The 18,881-nt window shown below is 41.6% G+C and overlaps 1 protein-coding gene across 6 annotated transcripts in view; it reads right to left on the bottom strand.

Moving 5' to 3' along the window:
- THNSL2 (threonine synthase like 2) overlaps nt 1–18,881 on the bottom strand; it is a 90,480-nt gene that overhangs the window by 11,285 nt on the left and 60,314 nt on the right. For 5 of the 6 annotated variants that reach the window (XM_069744948.1, XM_069744946.1, XM_069744951.1 and 2 more), the window contains exons 2-7: nt 14,716–14,946; nt 13,797–13,991; nt 11,210–11,362; nt 9,858–10,088; nt 1,076–1,221; nt 859–984 (exon numbers count right to left, since the gene is read on the bottom strand). In XM_069744948.1, the coding sequence (XP_069601049.1) occupies nt 859–984; nt 1,076–1,221; nt 9,858–10,088; nt 11,210–11,362; nt 13,797–13,991; nt 14,716–14,938 (1,074 nt within the window). In that variant the 5' untranslated portion in view covers nt 14,939–14,946. The remainder of the gene's footprint in view (nt 1–858; nt 985–1,075; nt 1,222–9,857; nt 10,089–11,209; nt 11,363–13,796; nt 13,992–14,715; nt 14,947–18,881) is intronic. The other variant, XM_069744950.1, reaches the window with a different exon arrangement.

The raw sequence follows: 18,881 nt of genomic DNA, 5'->3' as shown, positions 1-18,881 counted from the left end.
TCTGCTCCAGGAAGACATCCAGGCCTCTCTTGAACCCCTCGACTGAGTTCGCCATCACCACCTCCTCAGGCAAGCAATTCCAGATTCTCACTGCCCTAACAGTAAAGAATCCTCTTCTATGTTGGTGGAAAAACCTTCTCTCCTCCAGACGCAAAGAATGCCCCCTTGTGCCCGTCACCTTCCTTGGTATAAACAGATCCTCAGCGAGATATTTGTATTGTCCCCTTATATACTTATACATGGTTATTAGATCGCCCCTCAGTCGTCTTTTTTCTAGACTAAATAATCCTAATTTCGCTAATCTATCTGGGTATTGTAGTTCTCCCATCCCCTTTATTAATTTTGTTGCCCTCCTTTGTACTCTCTCTAGTTCCATTATATCCTTCCTGAGCACCGGTGCCCAGAACTGAGTGATAGCCTCGAACTGTATCGAATACCATCCATAGGAACCAAAGCCACTGTGTTGGAAATAATCCATCTGAATTGTTCCAGGGAATCTAAAACAATCTGCAAACTCTCCATATACTGGGAAAAGGAAGGCACATTGACCACAAAATCATCCAGGTAGTGAATTACCACCACCCCCTGGTGTGGACCAAATCCATGAATGGAGCCAGAGCCTTTGAAAACACCCTCAGCGCAGTTGAAAGAAAGGAGCCTTGAAATTGCAAAGCCCCCAGTCTTCGAAATGGGGAAGCAGAGCGCGTCTACCGCTCGTGGCGTCAACAATGATCTTATCCAATTTAGTACCAACTGTACATTCTAAACACATATTCTGAATTTTTCAGCTCTGAATTCCAAACCCAAAGATAACGTACGGTGAATGGTCTTACCGTATTCAGCGGATTTATACTCTACCTTTCCGTGCAGGGCTTGTGGTAATTTCAGCCTTTTTCTCCCATTAAATTCATCCATCATCTCTTTGATTTTTGCGCTGTCTGAATCTGCAGCCAGCCACAGTATCCGCTCCATATTATAGGGCTCCTGAACAGCAGAGGACGAGATGAGCTCATATTGTCATAGTCCGTATGGAGAAAAGGTCTAAGTGACGCATAAAGAGTGCAGACATCACTACCTGAATATCCATGGCAGAAGCCAATGTCATCGCCGTGTCCCCGAGAGAGAAGTCACCGCGCTGTACAGCTCTGTGCACAATGTCATTACTATTCACTACAGCCACAAGCTGGATAGGCAGACCCATCTTCTGGGCAATACACCCCGCTGAGGGATTTACAAATGCCATACAGTGAATCCACCAGCAGAAAAGTGAGCGCAGCTCTGGGGTATAATACAGGAGGTAACTCAGGATCAGTAATGTAATGTATGTACACAGTGAATCTACCAGCAGAAAAGTGAGCGCAGCTCTGGGGTATAATACAGGATGTAACTCAGGATCAGTAATGTAATGTATGTACACAGTGACTGCACCAGCAGAATAGTGAGTGCAGCTCTGGGGTATAATACAGGATGTAACTCAGGATCAGTAATGTAATGTATGTACACAGTGACTGCACCAGCAGAATAGTGAGTGCAGCTCTGGGGTATAATACAGGATGTAACTCAGGATCAGTAATGTAATGTATGTACACAGTGACTGCAGCAGCAGAATAGTGAGTGCAGCTCTGGGGTATAATACAGGATGTAACTCAGGATCAGTAATGTAATGTATGTACACAGTGACTGCACCAGCAGAATAGTGAGTGCAGCTCTGGGGTATAATACAGGATGTAACTCAGGATCAGTAATGTAATGTATGTACACAGTGACTGCACCAGCAGAAAAGTGAGTGCAGCTCTGGGGTATAATACAGGATGTAACTCAGGATCAGTAATGTAATGTATGTACACAGTGACTGCACCTGCAGAATAGTGAGTGCAACTCTGGGGTATAATACAGGATGTAACTCAGGATCAGTAATGTAATGTATGTACACAGTGACTGCACCAGCAGAATAGTGAGTGCAGCTCTGGGGTATAATACAGGATGTAACTCAGGATCAGTAATGTAATGTAGGTACACAGTGACTGCACCAGCAGAATAGTGAGTGCAGCTCTGGGGTATAATACAGGATGTAACTCAGGATCAGTAATGTAATGTATGTACACAGTGACTACACCAGCAGAATAGTGAGTGCAGCTCTGGGGTATAATACAGGATAGAGCTCTAGATCAGTAATGTAATGTATGTACACAGTGACTGCACCAGCAGAATAGTGAGCGCAGCTCTGGGGTATAATACAGGATGTAACTCAGGATCAGTAATGTAATGTATGTACACAGTGATTGCACCAGCAGAATAGTGAGCGCAGCTCTGGGGTATAATACAGGATGTAACTCAGGATCAGTAATGTAATGTATGTACACAGTGACTGCACCAGCAGAATAGTGAGTGCAGCTCTGGGGTATAATACAGGATGTAACTCAGGATCAGTAATGTAATGTATGTACACAGTGACTGCACCAGCAGAATAGTGAGTGCAGCTCTGGGGTATAATACAGGATGTAACTCAGGATCAGTAATGTAATGTATGTACACAGTGACTGCACCAGCAGAATAGTGAGTGCAGCTCTGGGGTATAATACAGGATGTAACTCAGGATCAGTAATGTAATGTATGTACACAGTGACTGCACCAGCAGAATAGTGAGTGCAGCTCTGGGGTATAATACAGGATGTAACTCAGGATCAGTAATGTAATGTATGTACACAGTGGCTGCACCAGCAGAGTAGTGAGTGCAGCTCTGGGGTATAATACAGGATGTAACTCAGGATCAGTAATGTAATGTATGTACACAGTGACTGCACCAGCAGAATAGTGAGTGCAGCTCTGGAGTATAATACAGGATGTAACTCAGGATCAGTAATGTAATGTATGTACACAGTGACTGCACCAGCAGAATAGTGAGTGCAGCTCTGGAGTATAATACAGGATGTAACTCAGGATCAGTAATGTATGTACACAGTGACTGCACCAGCAGAATAATGAGTGCAGCTCTGGAGTATAATACAGGATGTAACTCAGGATCAGTAATGTAATGTATGTACACAGTGACTGCACCAGCAGAATAGTGAGTGCAGCTCTGGAGTATAATACAGGAGGTAACTCAGGATCAGTAATGTAATGTATGTACACAGTGAATCTACCAGCAGAAAAGTGAGCGCAGCTCTGGGGTATAATACAGGATGTAACTCAGGATCAGTAATGTAATGTATGTACACAGTGACTGCACCAGCAGAAAAGTGAGCGCAGCTCTGGGGTATAATACAGGAGGTAACTCAGGATCAGTAATGTAATGTATGTACACAGTGACTGCACCAGCAGAATAGTGAGTGCAGCTCTGGGGTATAATACAGGATGTAACTCAGGATCAGTAATGTAATGTATGTACACAGTGACTGCACCTGCAGAATAGTGAGTGCAGCTCTGGAGTATAATACAGGATGTAACTCAGGATCAGTAATGTAATGTATGTACACAGTGAGTGCACCAGCAGAATAGTGAGAGCAGCTCTGGGGTATAATACAGGATGTAACTCAGGATCAGTAATGTAATGTATGTACACAGTGACTGCACCAGCAGAATAGTGAGTGCAGCTCTGGGGTATAATACAGGATGTAACTCAGGATCAGTAATGTAATGTATGTACACAGTGATTGCACCAGCAGAATAGTGAGTGCAGCTCTGGAGTATAATACAGGATGTAACTCAGGATCAGTAATGTAATGTATGTACACAGCGACTGCACCAGCAGAATAGTGAGTGCAGCTCTGGAGTATAATACAGGATGTAACTCAGGATCAGTAATGTAATGTATGTAGACAGTGACTGCACCAGCAGAATAGTGAGTGCAGCTCTGGAGTATAATACAGGATGTAACTCAGGATCAGTAATGTAATGTATGTACACAGTGACTGCACCTGCAGAATAGTGAGTGCAGCTCTGGAGTATAATACAGGATGTAACTCAGGATCAGTAATGTAATGTATGTACACAGTGACTGCACCAGCAGAATAGTGAGCGCAGCTCTGGGGTATAATACAGGATGTAACTCAGGATCAGTAATGTAATGTATGTACACAGTGACTGCACCAGCAGAATAGTGAGCGCAGCTCTGGAGTATAATACAGGATGTAACTCAGGATCAGTAATGTAATATATGTACACAGTGACTGCACCAGCAGAATAGTGAGTACAGCTCTGGGGTATAATACAGGATGTAACTCAGGATCAGTAATGTAATGTATGTACACAGTGACTGCACCAGCAGAATAGTGAGTACAGCTCTGGGGTATAATACAGGATGTAACTCAGGATCAGTAATGTAATGTATGTACACAGTGACTGCACCTGCAGAATAGTGAGAGCAGCTCTGGAGTATAATACAGGATGTAACTCAGGATCAGTAATGTAATGTATGTACACAGTGACTGCACCAGCAGAATAGTGAGTGCAGCTCTGGGGTATAATACAGGATGTAACTCAGGATCAGTAATGTATGTACACAGTGACTGCACCAGCAGAATAGTGAGTGCAGCTCTGGGGTATAATACAGGATGTAACTCAGGATCAATAATGTAATGTATGTACACAGTGACTGCACCAGCAGAATAGTGAGTGCAGCTCTGGAGTATAATACAGGATGTAACTCAGGATCAGTAATGTAATGTATGTACACAGTGACTGCACCAGCAGAATAGTGAGTGCAGCTCTGGGGTATAATACAGGATGTAACTCAGGATCAGTAGTGTAATGTATGTACACAGTGACTGCACCTGCAGAATAGTGAGTGCAGCTCTGGGATATACTACAGGATGTAACTCAGGACCAGTAATGTAATGTATGTACACAGTGACTGCACCAGCAGAATAGTGAGAGCAGCTCTGGAGTATAATACAGGATGTAACTCAGGATCAGTAATGTAATGTATGTACACAGTGACTGCACCAGCAGAATAGTGAGTGCAGCTCTGGGGTATAATACAGGATGTAACTCAGGATCAGTAATGTAATGTATGTACTGTACACAGTGAATCTACCAGCAGAAAAGTGAGCGCAGCTCTGGGGTATAATACAGGATGTAACTCAGGATCAGTAATGTAATGTATGTACACAGTGACTGCACCTGCAGAATAGTGAGAGCAGCTCTGGAGTATAATACAGGATGTAACTCAGGATCAGTAATGTAATGTATGTACACAGTGAATGCACCTGCAGAATAGTGAGTGCAGCTCTGGGATATACTACAGGATGTAACTCAGGATCAGTAATGTAATGTATGTACACAGTGACTGCACCAGCAGAATAGTGAGTGCAGCTCTGGGGTATAGTGCAGGATATAACTCAGGATCAGTAATGTAATGTATGTACACAGTGACTGCACCTGCAGAATAGTGAGAGCAGCTCTGGAGTATAATACAGGATGTAACTCAGGATCAGTAATGTAATGTATGTACACAGTGACTGCACCAGCAGAATAGTGAGTGCAGCTCTGGGGTATAATACAGGATGTAACTCAGGATCAGTAATGTAATGTATGTACACAGTGAATCTACCAGCAGAAAAGTGAGCGCAGCTCTGGGGTATAATACAGGATGTAACTCAGGATCAGTAATGTAATGTATGTACACAGTGACTGCACCTGCAGAATAGTGAGTGCAGCTCTGGGGTATAATACAGGATGTAACTCAGGATCAGTAATGTAATGTATGTACACAGTGACTGCACCTGCAGAATAGTGAGCGCAGCTCTGGGGTATAATACAGGATGTAACTCAGGATCAGTAATGTAATGTATGTACACAGTGACTGCACCAGCAGAATAGTCAGTGCAGCTCTGGGGTATAATACAGGATGTAACTCAGGATCAGTAATGTAATGTATGTACACAGTGACTGCACCTGCAGAATAGTGAGTGCAGCTCTGGAGTATAATACAGGATGTAACTCAGGATCAGTAATGTAATGTATGTACACAGTGACTGCACCAGCAGAATAGTGAGTGCACCTCTGGGGTAAAATACAGGATGTAACTCAGGATCAGTAATGTAATGTATGTACACAGTGACTGCACCAGCAGAATAGTGAGTGCAGCTCTGGAGTATAATACAGAATGTAACTCAGGATTAGTAATGTAATGTATGTACACAGTGACTGCACCAGCAGAATAGTGAGTGCAGCTCTGGGGTATAATACAGGATGTAACTCAGGATCAGTAGTGTAATGTATGTACACAGTGACTGCACCAGCAGAATAGTGAGTGCAGCTCTGGGATTTAATACAGGAGGTAACTCAGGATCAGTAATGTAATGTATGTACACAGTGACTGCACCTGCAGAATAGTGAGTGCAGCTCTGGAGTATAATACAGGATGTAACTCAGGATCAGTAATGTAATATATGTACACAGTGACTGCACCAGCAGAATAGTGAGTGCACCTCTGGGGTAAAATACAGGATGTAACTCAGGATCAGTAATGTAATGTATGTACACAGTGACTGCACCAGCAGAATAGTGAGTGCAGCTCTGGAGTATAATACAGAATGTAACTCAGGATTAGTAATGTAATGTATGTACACAGTGACTGCACCAGCAGAATAGTGAGTGCAGCTCTGGGGTATAATACAGGATGTAACTCAGGATCAGTAGTATAATGTATGTACACAGTGACTGCACCAGCAGAATAGTGAGTGCAGCTCTGGGATATAATACAGGAGGTAACTCAGGATCAGTAATGTAATGTATGTACACAGTGACTGCACCAGCAGAATAGTGAGTGCAGCTCTGGAGTATAATACAGGATGTAACTCAGGATCAGTAATTTAATGTATGTAAACAGTAACTGCACCAGCAGAATAGTGAGTGCAGCTCTGGAGTATAATACAGGATGTAACTCAGGATCAGTAATGTAATGTAAGTACACAGTGACTGCACCAGCAGAATAGTGAGTGCAGCTCTGGGGTATAATACAGGATGTAACTCGGGATCAGTAATGTAATGTATCTACACAGTGACTGCACCAGCAGAATAGTGAGTGCAGCTCTGGGGTATAATACAGGATGTAACTCAGGATCAGTAATGTATGTACACAGTGACTGCACCAGCAGAATAGTGAGTGCAGCTCTGGAGTATAATACAGGATGTAACTCAGGATCAGTAATGTAACGTATGTACACAGTGACTGCACCAGCAGAATAGAGAGTGCAGATCTGGAGTATAATACAGGATGTAACTCAGGATCAGTAATGTAATGTATGTACACAGTGACTGCACCAGCAGAATAGTGAGTGCAGCTCTGGTGTATAATACAGGATGTAACTCAGGATCAGTAATGTAATGTATGTACACAGTGACTGCACCAGCAGAATAGTGAGTGCAGCTCTGGGGTATAATACAGGATGTAACTCAGGATCAGTAATGTAATGTGTGTACACAGTGACTGCACCAGCAGAATAGTGAGTGCAGCTCTGGAGTATAATACAGGATGTAACTCAGGATCAGTAATGTAATGTATGTACACAGTGACTGCACCAGCATAATAGTGAGTGCAGCTCTGGGATATAATACAGGATGTAACTCAGGATCAGTAATTTAATGTGTGTACACAGTGACTGCACCAGCAGAATAGTGAGTGCAGCTCTGGAGTATAATACAGGATGTAACTCAGGATCAGTAATGTAATGTATGTACACAGTGACTGCACCAGCAGAATAGTGAGTGCAGCTCTGGAGTATAATACAAGATGTAACTCAGGATCAGTAATGTAATGTAATGTATCTACACAGTGACTGCACCAGCAGAATAGTGAGTGCAGCTCTGGAGTATAATACAGGATGTAACTCAGGATCAGTAATGTTATGTAAGTACACAGTGACTGCACCAGCAGAATAGTGAGTGCAGCTCTGGGGTATAATACAGGATGTAACTCGGGATCAGTAATGTAATGTATGTACACAGTGACTGCACCAGCAGAATAGTGAGTGCAGCTCTGGGGTATAATACAGGATGTAACTCAGGATCAGTAATGTATGTACACAGTGACTGCACCAGCAGAATAGTGAGTGCAGCTCTGGGGTATAATACAGGATGTAACTCAGGATCAGTAATGTAATGTATGTACACAGTGACTGCACCAGCAGAATAGTGAGTGCAGCTCTGGAGTATAATACAGGATGTAACTCAGGATCAGTAATGTAATGTATGTACACAGTGACTCCACCAGCAGAATAGTGAGTGCAGCTCTGGAGTATAATACAGGAGGTAACTCAGGATCAGTAATGTAATGTATGTACACAGTGACTCCACCAGCAGAATAGTGAGTGCAGCTCTGGAGTATAATACAGGATGTAACTCAGGATCAGTAATGTAATGTATGTACACAGTGACTCCACCAGCAGAATAGTGAGTGCAGCTCTGGAGTATAATACAGGAGGTAACTCAGGATCAGTAATGTAATGTATGTACACAGTGACTCCACCAGCAGAATAGTGAGTGCAGCTCTGGGGTATAATACAGGATGTAACTCAGGATCAGTAATGTAATGTATGTACACAGTGACTCCACCAGCAGAATAGTGAGTGCAGCTCTGGAGTATAATACAGGATGTAACTCAGGATCAGTAATGTAATGTATGTACACAGTGACTGCACCAGCAGAATAGTGAGTGCAGCTCTGGAGTATAATACAGGATGTAACTCAGGATCAGTAATGTAATGTATGTACACAGTGACTGCACCAGCAGAATAGTGAGTGCAGCTCTGGAGTATAATACAGGAGGTAACTCAGGATCAGTAATGTAATGTATGTACACAGTGACTCCACCAGCAGAATAGTGAGTGCAGCTCTGGAGTATAATACAGGAGGTAACTCAGGATCAGTAATGTAATGTATGTACACAGTGACTCCACCAGCAGAATAGTGAGTGCAGCTCTGGAGTATAATACAGGATGTAACTCAGGATCAGTAATGTAATGTATGTACACAGTGACTCCACCAGCAGAATAGTGAGTGCAGCTCTGGAGTATAATACAGGAGGTAACTCAGGATCAGTAATGTAATGTATGTACACAGTGACTCCACCAGCAGAATAGTGAGTGCAGCTCTGGGGTATAATACAGGATGTAACTCAGGATCAGTAATGTAATGTATGTACACAGTGACTCCACCAGCAGAATAGTGAGTGCAGCTCTGGAGTATAATACAGGATGTAACTCAGGATCAGTAATGTAATGTATGTACACAGTGACTGCACCAGCAGAATAGTGAGTGCAGCTCTGGAGTATAATACAGGATGTAACTCAGGATCAGTAATGTAATGTATGTACACAGTGACTGCACCAGCAGAATAGTGAGTGCAGCTCTGGAGTATAATACAGGAGGTAACTCAGGATCAGTAATGTAATGTATGTACACAGTGACTCCACCAGCAGAATAGTGAGTGCAGCTCTGGAGTATAATACAGGAGGTAACTCAGGATCAGTAATGTAATGTATGTACACAGTGACTCCACCAGCAGAATAGTGAGTGCAGCTCTGGAGTATAATACAGGATGTAACTCAGGATCAGTAATGTAATGTATGTACACAGTGACTCCACCAGCAGAATAGTGAGTGCAGCTCTGGAGTATAATACAGGAGGTAACTCAGGATCAGTAATGTAATGTATGTACACAGTGACTCCACCAGCAGAATAGTGAGTGCAGCTCTGGGGTATAATACAGGATGTAACTCAGGATCAGTAATGTAATGTATGTACACAGTGACTCCACCAGCAGAATAGTGAGTGCAGCTCTGGAGTATAATACAGGATGTAGACTGGTTTTAAAGCCAATTCTGACACTAGTAATCTAACACATGACACCTTACCTGTAATGTTCCCAGCGCCACCTGTTGGTACCACTATTTCCACTGGAGGGAGCGCCTCATTAGTCTGTGTGGCTGCACATTGGAAATACCCATGGAAGAAGTGGGCAATCTGCACCATCACTCGGGCCCAGTTCACAGAGTTTGTACTCATCAGGTTATGCTTCCTCACAAATTCAGTGTCCATGAAGAGCTTCTTGATCGGCTCATCCAACTCATCTGATGTTCCATCAACTACACAAAAATCATTGAAAACGGGATAGATGTAAAAATTTGACATGAACACGGCACTGCTACTTCATGAACGTGCGGAAACACTCTAAGGCTGTGGTCCTAAAATAACATTTCATTTTCATCCTAATGTCTATTTATTGTTATAATCTAATCTCTTTTTACTATACTTTAACCCAAAGTCCCCTCCCGTTCACTCACTATTCTAATTGCTTTAGTGTTTGATGCTTCTTTTGAGAATCCTCAGTGCATTTTGGGATACTCAAAAGAGACATCATCAGGGCTGTAGCCTCTGTCCTCACACTGAGACACAGTGTCAATGGCGTACGTTTCAGGGACTGGCCAAGTCCCTGCTGTCCTGAGCATTCATCGGTTGTCAATTCTGACATATGCTTAGTACAAGTTCCTTTTTCACTCTGCAATGTTCTTGTCAGTGCATAGTGACAGTGCACTCCCTCACCGTCTTTGATGAGAAGTGAGGAGCCTGCAAGAGAAGGCACTGTCAGTGCGCATTGTAAGGAGAGATTGTGATGAGCAGGGACCAGCTCAGCCCAAAAAGTGACATCTGTTTCGGGGGCAGGGATTTTCCTTGCTCGCCACGTTCTCTTCTTACAATGCACACTGACAGTGCACTCTCTTGTTGACTAGTCACTCTTCTTTAGAGCCAGTGAGGGAGCGCACTGTCACTATGTACTACAAAGAATATCACACAGTAACAAGATTCTACTGAGCATACGCCAGAATTGACAAGCGATGCGCGCTCTGTAGAGTAGGGACTACACCAGCCCCAGACATGGACAGCCCCCATTAATAACTGTACTGCATGGGATATTACTAGTATATACCATAATATCCAAATCAGATTCTGATTTCAGATCCTGAATTTGGTAAAGGTAGGTGGGATTCTTATATAATAGGGGCTGTCATCTATATCCTTACATGACTGTTATTGTAAATACTATTATTCCTCATGTCACAACATTCCTAGAACTCTGTGTTGTTCCGTCCCTCTGTTATTCCTCCTGGAAATTTATCAGTAAACTGACAACTGGGCGTTACCATTCTCTTTGCCAGAGAATGCTGTTGTTCTTCATGGGCTGCTTAACCATGCTATATATACAGACCGGCAAACACATGGACATTGTCCTCAATCACTGTGGTCATCTGTCGCTCTTGGATTTCTGTACACCGCCCGTGTGGCAGGAGAACAATGATATCGATATTGGGAATTCCACGCACGCTCTCAATGGCTGCGCTCCCTGTGTCCCCCGATGTCCCTGGGAGGTAAGGTAAGAAGCAGAAAGTAAAAGATGTCCTGTCTATGTACTAAATATCATTGTTTACTATGGAAGCATGGGATGATAGTATTAAAGGGCAATGCCACAAAAAGTACTGTGGGTAACCCTTTCACTGCCAGGGTCATGGCTCAATCGATTGGACTTGGGCCACCAGAGGATATGATTCGGGGTTTACCAAGAGGAATTCCAATACTATCCATTATTGGTTAGAGTGAATTGTTGTTGTGCCAGAGTTACAAAAAAAGAAATGGGAAGATGCAAAAGTTTGGGCACCCTTGGAGATTTGTGTGCTCAGATAAATTTGACCAAGGTTTCAGACCTTAATTAGCCTGTTTGGGTTATGGCTTGTTCACTATCTTTCTTAGGAAAGGCCAGGAGATGCAAATTTTCCAGCTTTATAAAAATCCAGCCACCTCTAACCTTGTGCCAAAAAACAAGGTTCTTCTACGCAGCTGCCTAGCACTCAAAATGAAAATGGTGGAGGCGCACAAAGCAGGAGAAGGCTGTAAGGCTACGTTCACATTTGCGTTGTGCACCGCTGCGTCGGTGACGCAACGCACAACGCAAATAAAAACGCACCAAAACGCACGCAAAAACGCTGCGTTTTGCGACGCATGCGTCCTTTTTTGCCGAAATTTGGACGCAACAAAAATGCAACTTGTTGCGTTTTCTGCGCCCGACGCTTGCGGCAAAAAAAACGCATGCGTCGCACGACGCAGCACAACGCATGTCCATGCGTCCCCCATGTTAAATATAGGGGCGCATGACGCATGCGTCGCCGCTGCGTCGCCCGACGCAAACACGCAAAACGTTAATGTGAATGTAGCCTAAGAGGATAGCAAAGTGTCTTCAAGTTACCCTTTCTTCAGTTCGAAATGTAATTAAGAAAAGGCAGTTAACAGAAACAGTCAGGATCAAGATAAGGTCTGGAAAACCAAGCACAATTTAAAAGAGATCTGCTCTTAGGATTGATAGAGAGGCAAATCAGAACTCCTAATTGGCTGCAAAAGACCTTCAGAAAGATTTAGCAGACTGTGGAGTTGTGGTACATTGTCCTACTGTTCAGAGACACCTGCACAAATATGGCCTTCATGGAAGAGTCATCAGAAGAAAACCTCTTCTGCGTCCTCACCATAAAATTCAGCATCAGAAGTATGCAGAAGAACGTCTAAATAAGCCTGATGCATTTTGGAAACAAGTCCTGATGAGGTTAAAATAGAACTCTTTGGCTGCACTGATAAAAGATAAGTGTGGTGAACAAAAGAGCACTGAATTTCAGGAACATAACATCTCACCAACTATTAAGCATAGGGATGGATCAATCATGCTTTGCAGTTGTGTTGCAGGTAGAGGGAAGAATGGATTCAATGACATTTCAACAAATTTTTGATGCAAACATGACACCATCTGTAAAAAAAAAGCTGAAACGAGGATGGCTTCTACAAATAGATAATGACCCTAAACACGGCAAAATCCACAGGAGACAACCTCAAAAGGCGCAAGATGAAGGTTTTACAACGGCGCTCACAGTCCCCTGATCTGGACATCATTGAAAATCTGTGGTTAGACCTCAAAATAGCATCTGCCTGTAACAGGAGCGACCAGAGCTAGTTCTGATCACAGCTGTTTAATCACTTAAATGCTAGGGTCAATCTCTGACAGCAGGATATTCTTGACAGTGCAGCAGCTCCTAACTGGACCCGGGATGAATTCCTGGCTGTCGTCGTAGCTATGCTTCATAGGAAATTGTCTTTTTCACTATTTACTACGGTACTGCTATATACTGTATATATAACAGGTAATTAGTGATGGGCAAAACCCTGAATGTTCGGGTCTGGCGGGTTTGGCCAAACATTTCTAAAAAAGTTTGGTTCGGGTATCAGAACAGCACCTGAACACGGAACCCATTCATATGAATGGCGTGCCCGAACATCCGTTATTTGCCACACAGTCATGACAGCGCATGACAGCGCGTCAAACACCGTCTCTGATTGGCAGGAAGATCATTACCGCCGGTCAGAGAGCTGTGGTTCCCTATGCTGTCAGATAATGTGAGCCAGCAGCTGTGACCGGCGGTAAAAAGTTTACCAATGGTCACAGAGGCATCGACTGATGGGAGTACTACTCCCTTCAGCCTATGCCTGCTGTGGGAGTATTCATCAGTCAGAACCTACGCTATAAATAAATACTTTTTTTTTTTTAAATGACGTGGGGTACGTTCTATATATGATGACCAGCATAGCAAGACTTGTCACAAAATTTTCAAACTCCAGATTTTTCTTATCGGACCTGCAGATGTTTAGATACATCTGGTAAAATTTAGCTCTAAAGTTACAGACCCCAACTCTCCATATCTTCTGAGATGACCCATATGCCTCTTATAGGAGTAAGAAGAAATCTGATCAGGACTTACCAACCAAGATATTTACATGTCTATCGTTCTTCTTCAAAAAGTAATCCAAAAACTGCCCCACACAGGACATCGCAAGATCCTTGAAAGCGTGAGTGGCTCCGTGCCACATCTCCAAGACATTCAGCCCACTTTCCAACCTAGACATTGGAACGACGTCCTTGTGTCTAAAGCGGCCTAATGCTTTGTCTATTAGGCCTGGAGGAGAAAGAAATGTATGCAAACATGGACAGAGTAAAAAACCTATAACTTTGTGCATTTTATGGGAGACTGTCGTGGGCATGCTCTGTGACATGTGCAGGGCTTTATTAGGCAGGGAGGGGAGCTGCCCCAATCTGTAGGAAAGTGTTGTGGGCATGCTTTGTAACACATGGTGATTTTTTTCTTTTAGACAATGTCGTACTGAATTGTTCTTTACATTTTCTTAGAAAATGTGAACTTTATTCGTCCTCGGAGCCGCTGACTTTGTGACATAAAGGCGCACATAGAGTGGCCACAACTATTGCATTGTGAGTGGCGGCTGTAAGTACGCTCGAGCTCTTTGATTGACAACTCGCTCTGCACAGAAGTGTTGCAAAACTGGCTGTCAGTCAAAATGCTGGGCCGTGCTTAGAACCGCTGATCACTGAGCAGTTATGGCAGCCGCTCGCGGTACAGCTCCGTGACTGTAAACCAGTGGCTCCCAGGAAGAATAAAGTTCATTTTCTACCAGTAGCTGCACTTTACGTAAAGCGCTCAGGCAGCACTGCAATGATATTATCCTGCAGATTAACCCAATTACAGAAGATTAATAGCATTCGGGTACATGACAGGTTTCCTTAAATGTATAATATACCTTTAAGTCATTATGGTAATATACGAACACCCTACAAAACACATTTACTTCTACACAGTGAAAAATGGAGTTCTACCTTTAACATACCGTTAAGCTCATTTTTGGGTATAGCTTCAGGGGGTATAAAGAGAGAGCAGACTTCCTTCACTAAATCTTTGTAGGAGAAAGAGCTCCATGTTGTCAATGTATCGGCATTCAACTTAGGAATGTGCTGCGGCATAAATAGGCCTCCATCTGGAGCGAAACCCGAAAACAGCACGCCTTCAAAATCCACATCTGACACTCCTCCACGTGTGCTAGTGTACTTCATACCTTCACCTGTGGGGTAGAGAGGAATATTTATTTAGTATCTTACGTACAAGAATATAAATAATATAATACTGCCCCTACGCATAAGAATATAACTACTATAATACTGCCCCTATGTACAAGAATATAACAACTATAATACTGCCCCTATATACAAGAATATAACTACTATAATACTGCTCCTATGTACAAGAATATAACTACTATAATACTGCTCCTATGTACAAGAAGATAACTACTATAATACTGCCTCTATGTACAAGAATATAACTACTATAATACTGCCCCTATGTACAAGAATATAACTACTATAATACTGCTCCTATGTACAAGAATATAACTACTATAATACTGCCCATAAGTACAAGAATATAATTACTATAATACTGCTCCTATGTACAAGAAGATAACTACTATAATACTGCCTCTATGTACAAGAATATAACTACTATAATACTGCTCCTATGTACAAAAATATAACTACTATAATACTGCCCCCTATGTACAAGAATATAACTACTATAATACTGCCCCTATGTACAGGAATATAACTACTATAATACTGCTCCTATGTACAAGAATATAACTACTATAATACTGCCCCATGTACAAGAATATAACTACTATAATACTGCCCCTATGTACAAGAATATAACTACTATAATACTGCCCCATGTACAAGAATATAACTACTATAATACTGCCCCATGTACATGAATATAACTACTATAATACTGCCCCTATGTACAGGAATATAACTACTATAATACTGCACCTATGTACAGGAATATAACTACTATAATACTGCTCCTATGTACAAGAATATAACTACTATAATACTGCTCCTATGTACAAGAATATAACTACTATAATACTGCCCCTATGTACATGAATATGACTACTATAATACTGCTCCCTATGTACAAGAATATAACTACTATAATACTGCCCCTATGTACAAGAATATAACTACTATAATACTGCTCATATGTACAAGAATATAACTACTATAATACTGCCCCTATGTACAAGAATATAACTACTATAATACTGCCCCTATGTACAGGAATATAACTACTATAATACTGCTCCTATGTACAAGAATATAACTACTATAATACTGCCCCTATGTGCAAGAATATAACTACTATAATACTGCCCCTATGTACAAGAATATAACAACTATAATACTGCCCCTATGTACAAGAATATAACTACTATAATACTGCCCATAAGTACAAGAATATAATTACTATAATACTGCTCCTATGTACAAGAATATAACTACTATAATACTGCTCCTATGTACAAAAATATAACTACTATAATACTGCCCCCTATGTACAAGAATATAACTACTATAATACTGCCCCTATGTACAGGAATATAACTACTATAATACTGCTCCTATGTACAAGAATATAACTACTATAATACTGCCCCATGTACAAGAATATAACTACTATAATACTGCCCCTATGTACAAGAATATAACTACTATAATACTGCCCCATGTACAAGAATATAACTACTATAATACTGCCCCATGTACAAGAATATAACTACTATAATACTGCCCCTATGTACAGGAATATAACTACTATAATACTGCACCTATGTACAGGAATATAACTACTATAATACTGCTCCTATGTACAAGAATATAACTACTATAATACTGCCCCTATGTACATGAATATAACTACTATAATACTGCTCCCTATGTACAAGAATATAACTACTATAATACTGCCCCTATGTACAAGAATATAACTACTATAATACTGCCCATATGTACAAGAATATAACTACTATAATACTGCCCCTATCTACAAAAATATAACTACTATAATACTGCCCCTATGTACAGGAATATAACTACTATAATACTGCACCTATGTACAGGAATATAACTACTATAATACTGCTCCTATGTACAAGAATATAACTACTATAATACTGCCCCTATGTGCAAGAATATAACTACTATAATACTGCTCCTATGTACAAGAATATAACTACTATAATACTGCCCCTATGTACAAGAATGTAACTACTATAATACTGCTCCTATGTACAAGAATAGAACTACTATAATACTGCTCCTATGTACAAGAATATAATTACTATAATACTGCCCCTATGTACAAGAATATAACTACTATAATACTGCTCCTATGTACAAGAATATAATTACTATAATACTGCCCCTATGTACAAGAATATAACTACTATAATACTGTTCCCTATGTACAAGAATATAACTACTATAATACTGCTCCCATGTAGAAGAATATAGCTACTATAATACTGCTCCTATGTACAAGAATATAATTACTATAATACTGCCTCCTATGTACAAGAATATAACTACTATAATACTGCCCCTATGTACAAGAATATAACTACTATAATACTGCTCTCTATGTACAAGAATATAACTACTATAATACTGCCCCTATGTGCAAGAATATAACTACTATAATACTGCTCCCTATGTACAAGAATATAACTACTATAATACTGCTCTCTATGTACAAAAATATAACTACTATAATACTGCTGCTGTGTACAAGAATATAACTACTATAATACTGCTCCCATGTAGAAGAATATAGCTACTATAATACTGCTCCTATGTACAAGAATATAACTACTATAATACTGCTCCTATGTACAAGAATATAACTACTATAATACTGCTCCTATGTACAGGAATATAACTACTATAATACTGCTCCTATGTACAAGAATATAACTACTATAATACTGCTCCTATGTACAAGAATATAACTACTATAATACTGCCCCTATGTACAAGAATATAACTACTATAATACTGCCCCTATGTACAAGAATATAACTACTATAATACTGCCAATACTATAAGGCTATGTGCACACATTGCAGTTTGTACCGCGGAACCTCAGCGTTTCTGCAGCTGCGGGTTCGCAGCAGTTTCCATTGAGTTTACAGTTACATGTAAACCTATGGAAACCGCAATCCGCTGTGCACATGCTGCGGAGAAAAACGCGCAGAAACGCAGCGGTTTACATTCCGCAGCATGTCACTTCTTTGTGCAGAATCGCGGCGATTCTGCACACATAGGAATGCATTGATCCGCTTACTTCCCGCATGTGGCTATGTCCACGATGCGGGAAGTAAGCGGATCATGTGCGGTTGGTACCCGGGGTGGAGGAGAGGAGACTCTCCTCCAGGCCCTGAGAACCATATTTGTGCAAAAAAAAAAAAGAATTAAAATAAAAAATGATATACTCACCTCTCAGCGCTGCACGCGGCCGTCCGGTCGCAGGGTTCCTGTGCGAGCAGGGCCTGCGATTACATCGCGGTCACATGACCTTGATGTCACAAAGGTCCTTCTCGTATTGCATCTTTGGAACCGGACCGTCGCGTGCAGCGCCGAGGAGATCGGGACGTCAGAGGGTGAGTATAACCATTTTTTTATTATTTGTAACATTACTATTGATGCTGCATATTGCTGCATATGCAGCATCAATAGTAGGAGTAAATCCGCAGCGGAAACCGCAAGACAAACCGCGATAAATCTGCAGGGTTAACCGCAGTGGTTTTGCCCTGCAGATATATCAAATCCGCTGCGGGTGAACCCGCAGAGGACACTCCCTACGTGTGCACATAGCCTAATACTGTAGACTGCCATCTACAAAAATTATGTCCCGAACTCCCGTCCCATCTAAAAGACAATTGAATGGAAGGACCACTATATTTTGGGCACGTTAGATATTACATCCCTATATACGATCATCCTGCATGAAAAGGGTTGCGAAGCAGTTAACTATTTCATGTCTAGGGATGGCACCACACCGAGCGACCAAACCACTTTTATTTTGGAATGTATTAATTTTATTTTAACCCACAACTACTTTCGCTATGGGATGAACTACTACTCCCAGCAGTGGGGGACC

The sequence above is a fragment of the Ranitomeya imitator genome, chromosome 1 (assembly GCF_032444005.1).
Source record: "Ranitomeya imitator isolate aRanImi1 chromosome 1, aRanImi1.pri, whole genome shotgun sequence".
Taxonomy (NCBI): Eukaryota; Metazoa; Chordata; class Amphibia; order Anura; family Dendrobatidae; genus Ranitomeya; species Ranitomeya imitator.
This window is presented reverse-complemented; position numbering and strand designations above follow the sequence as displayed.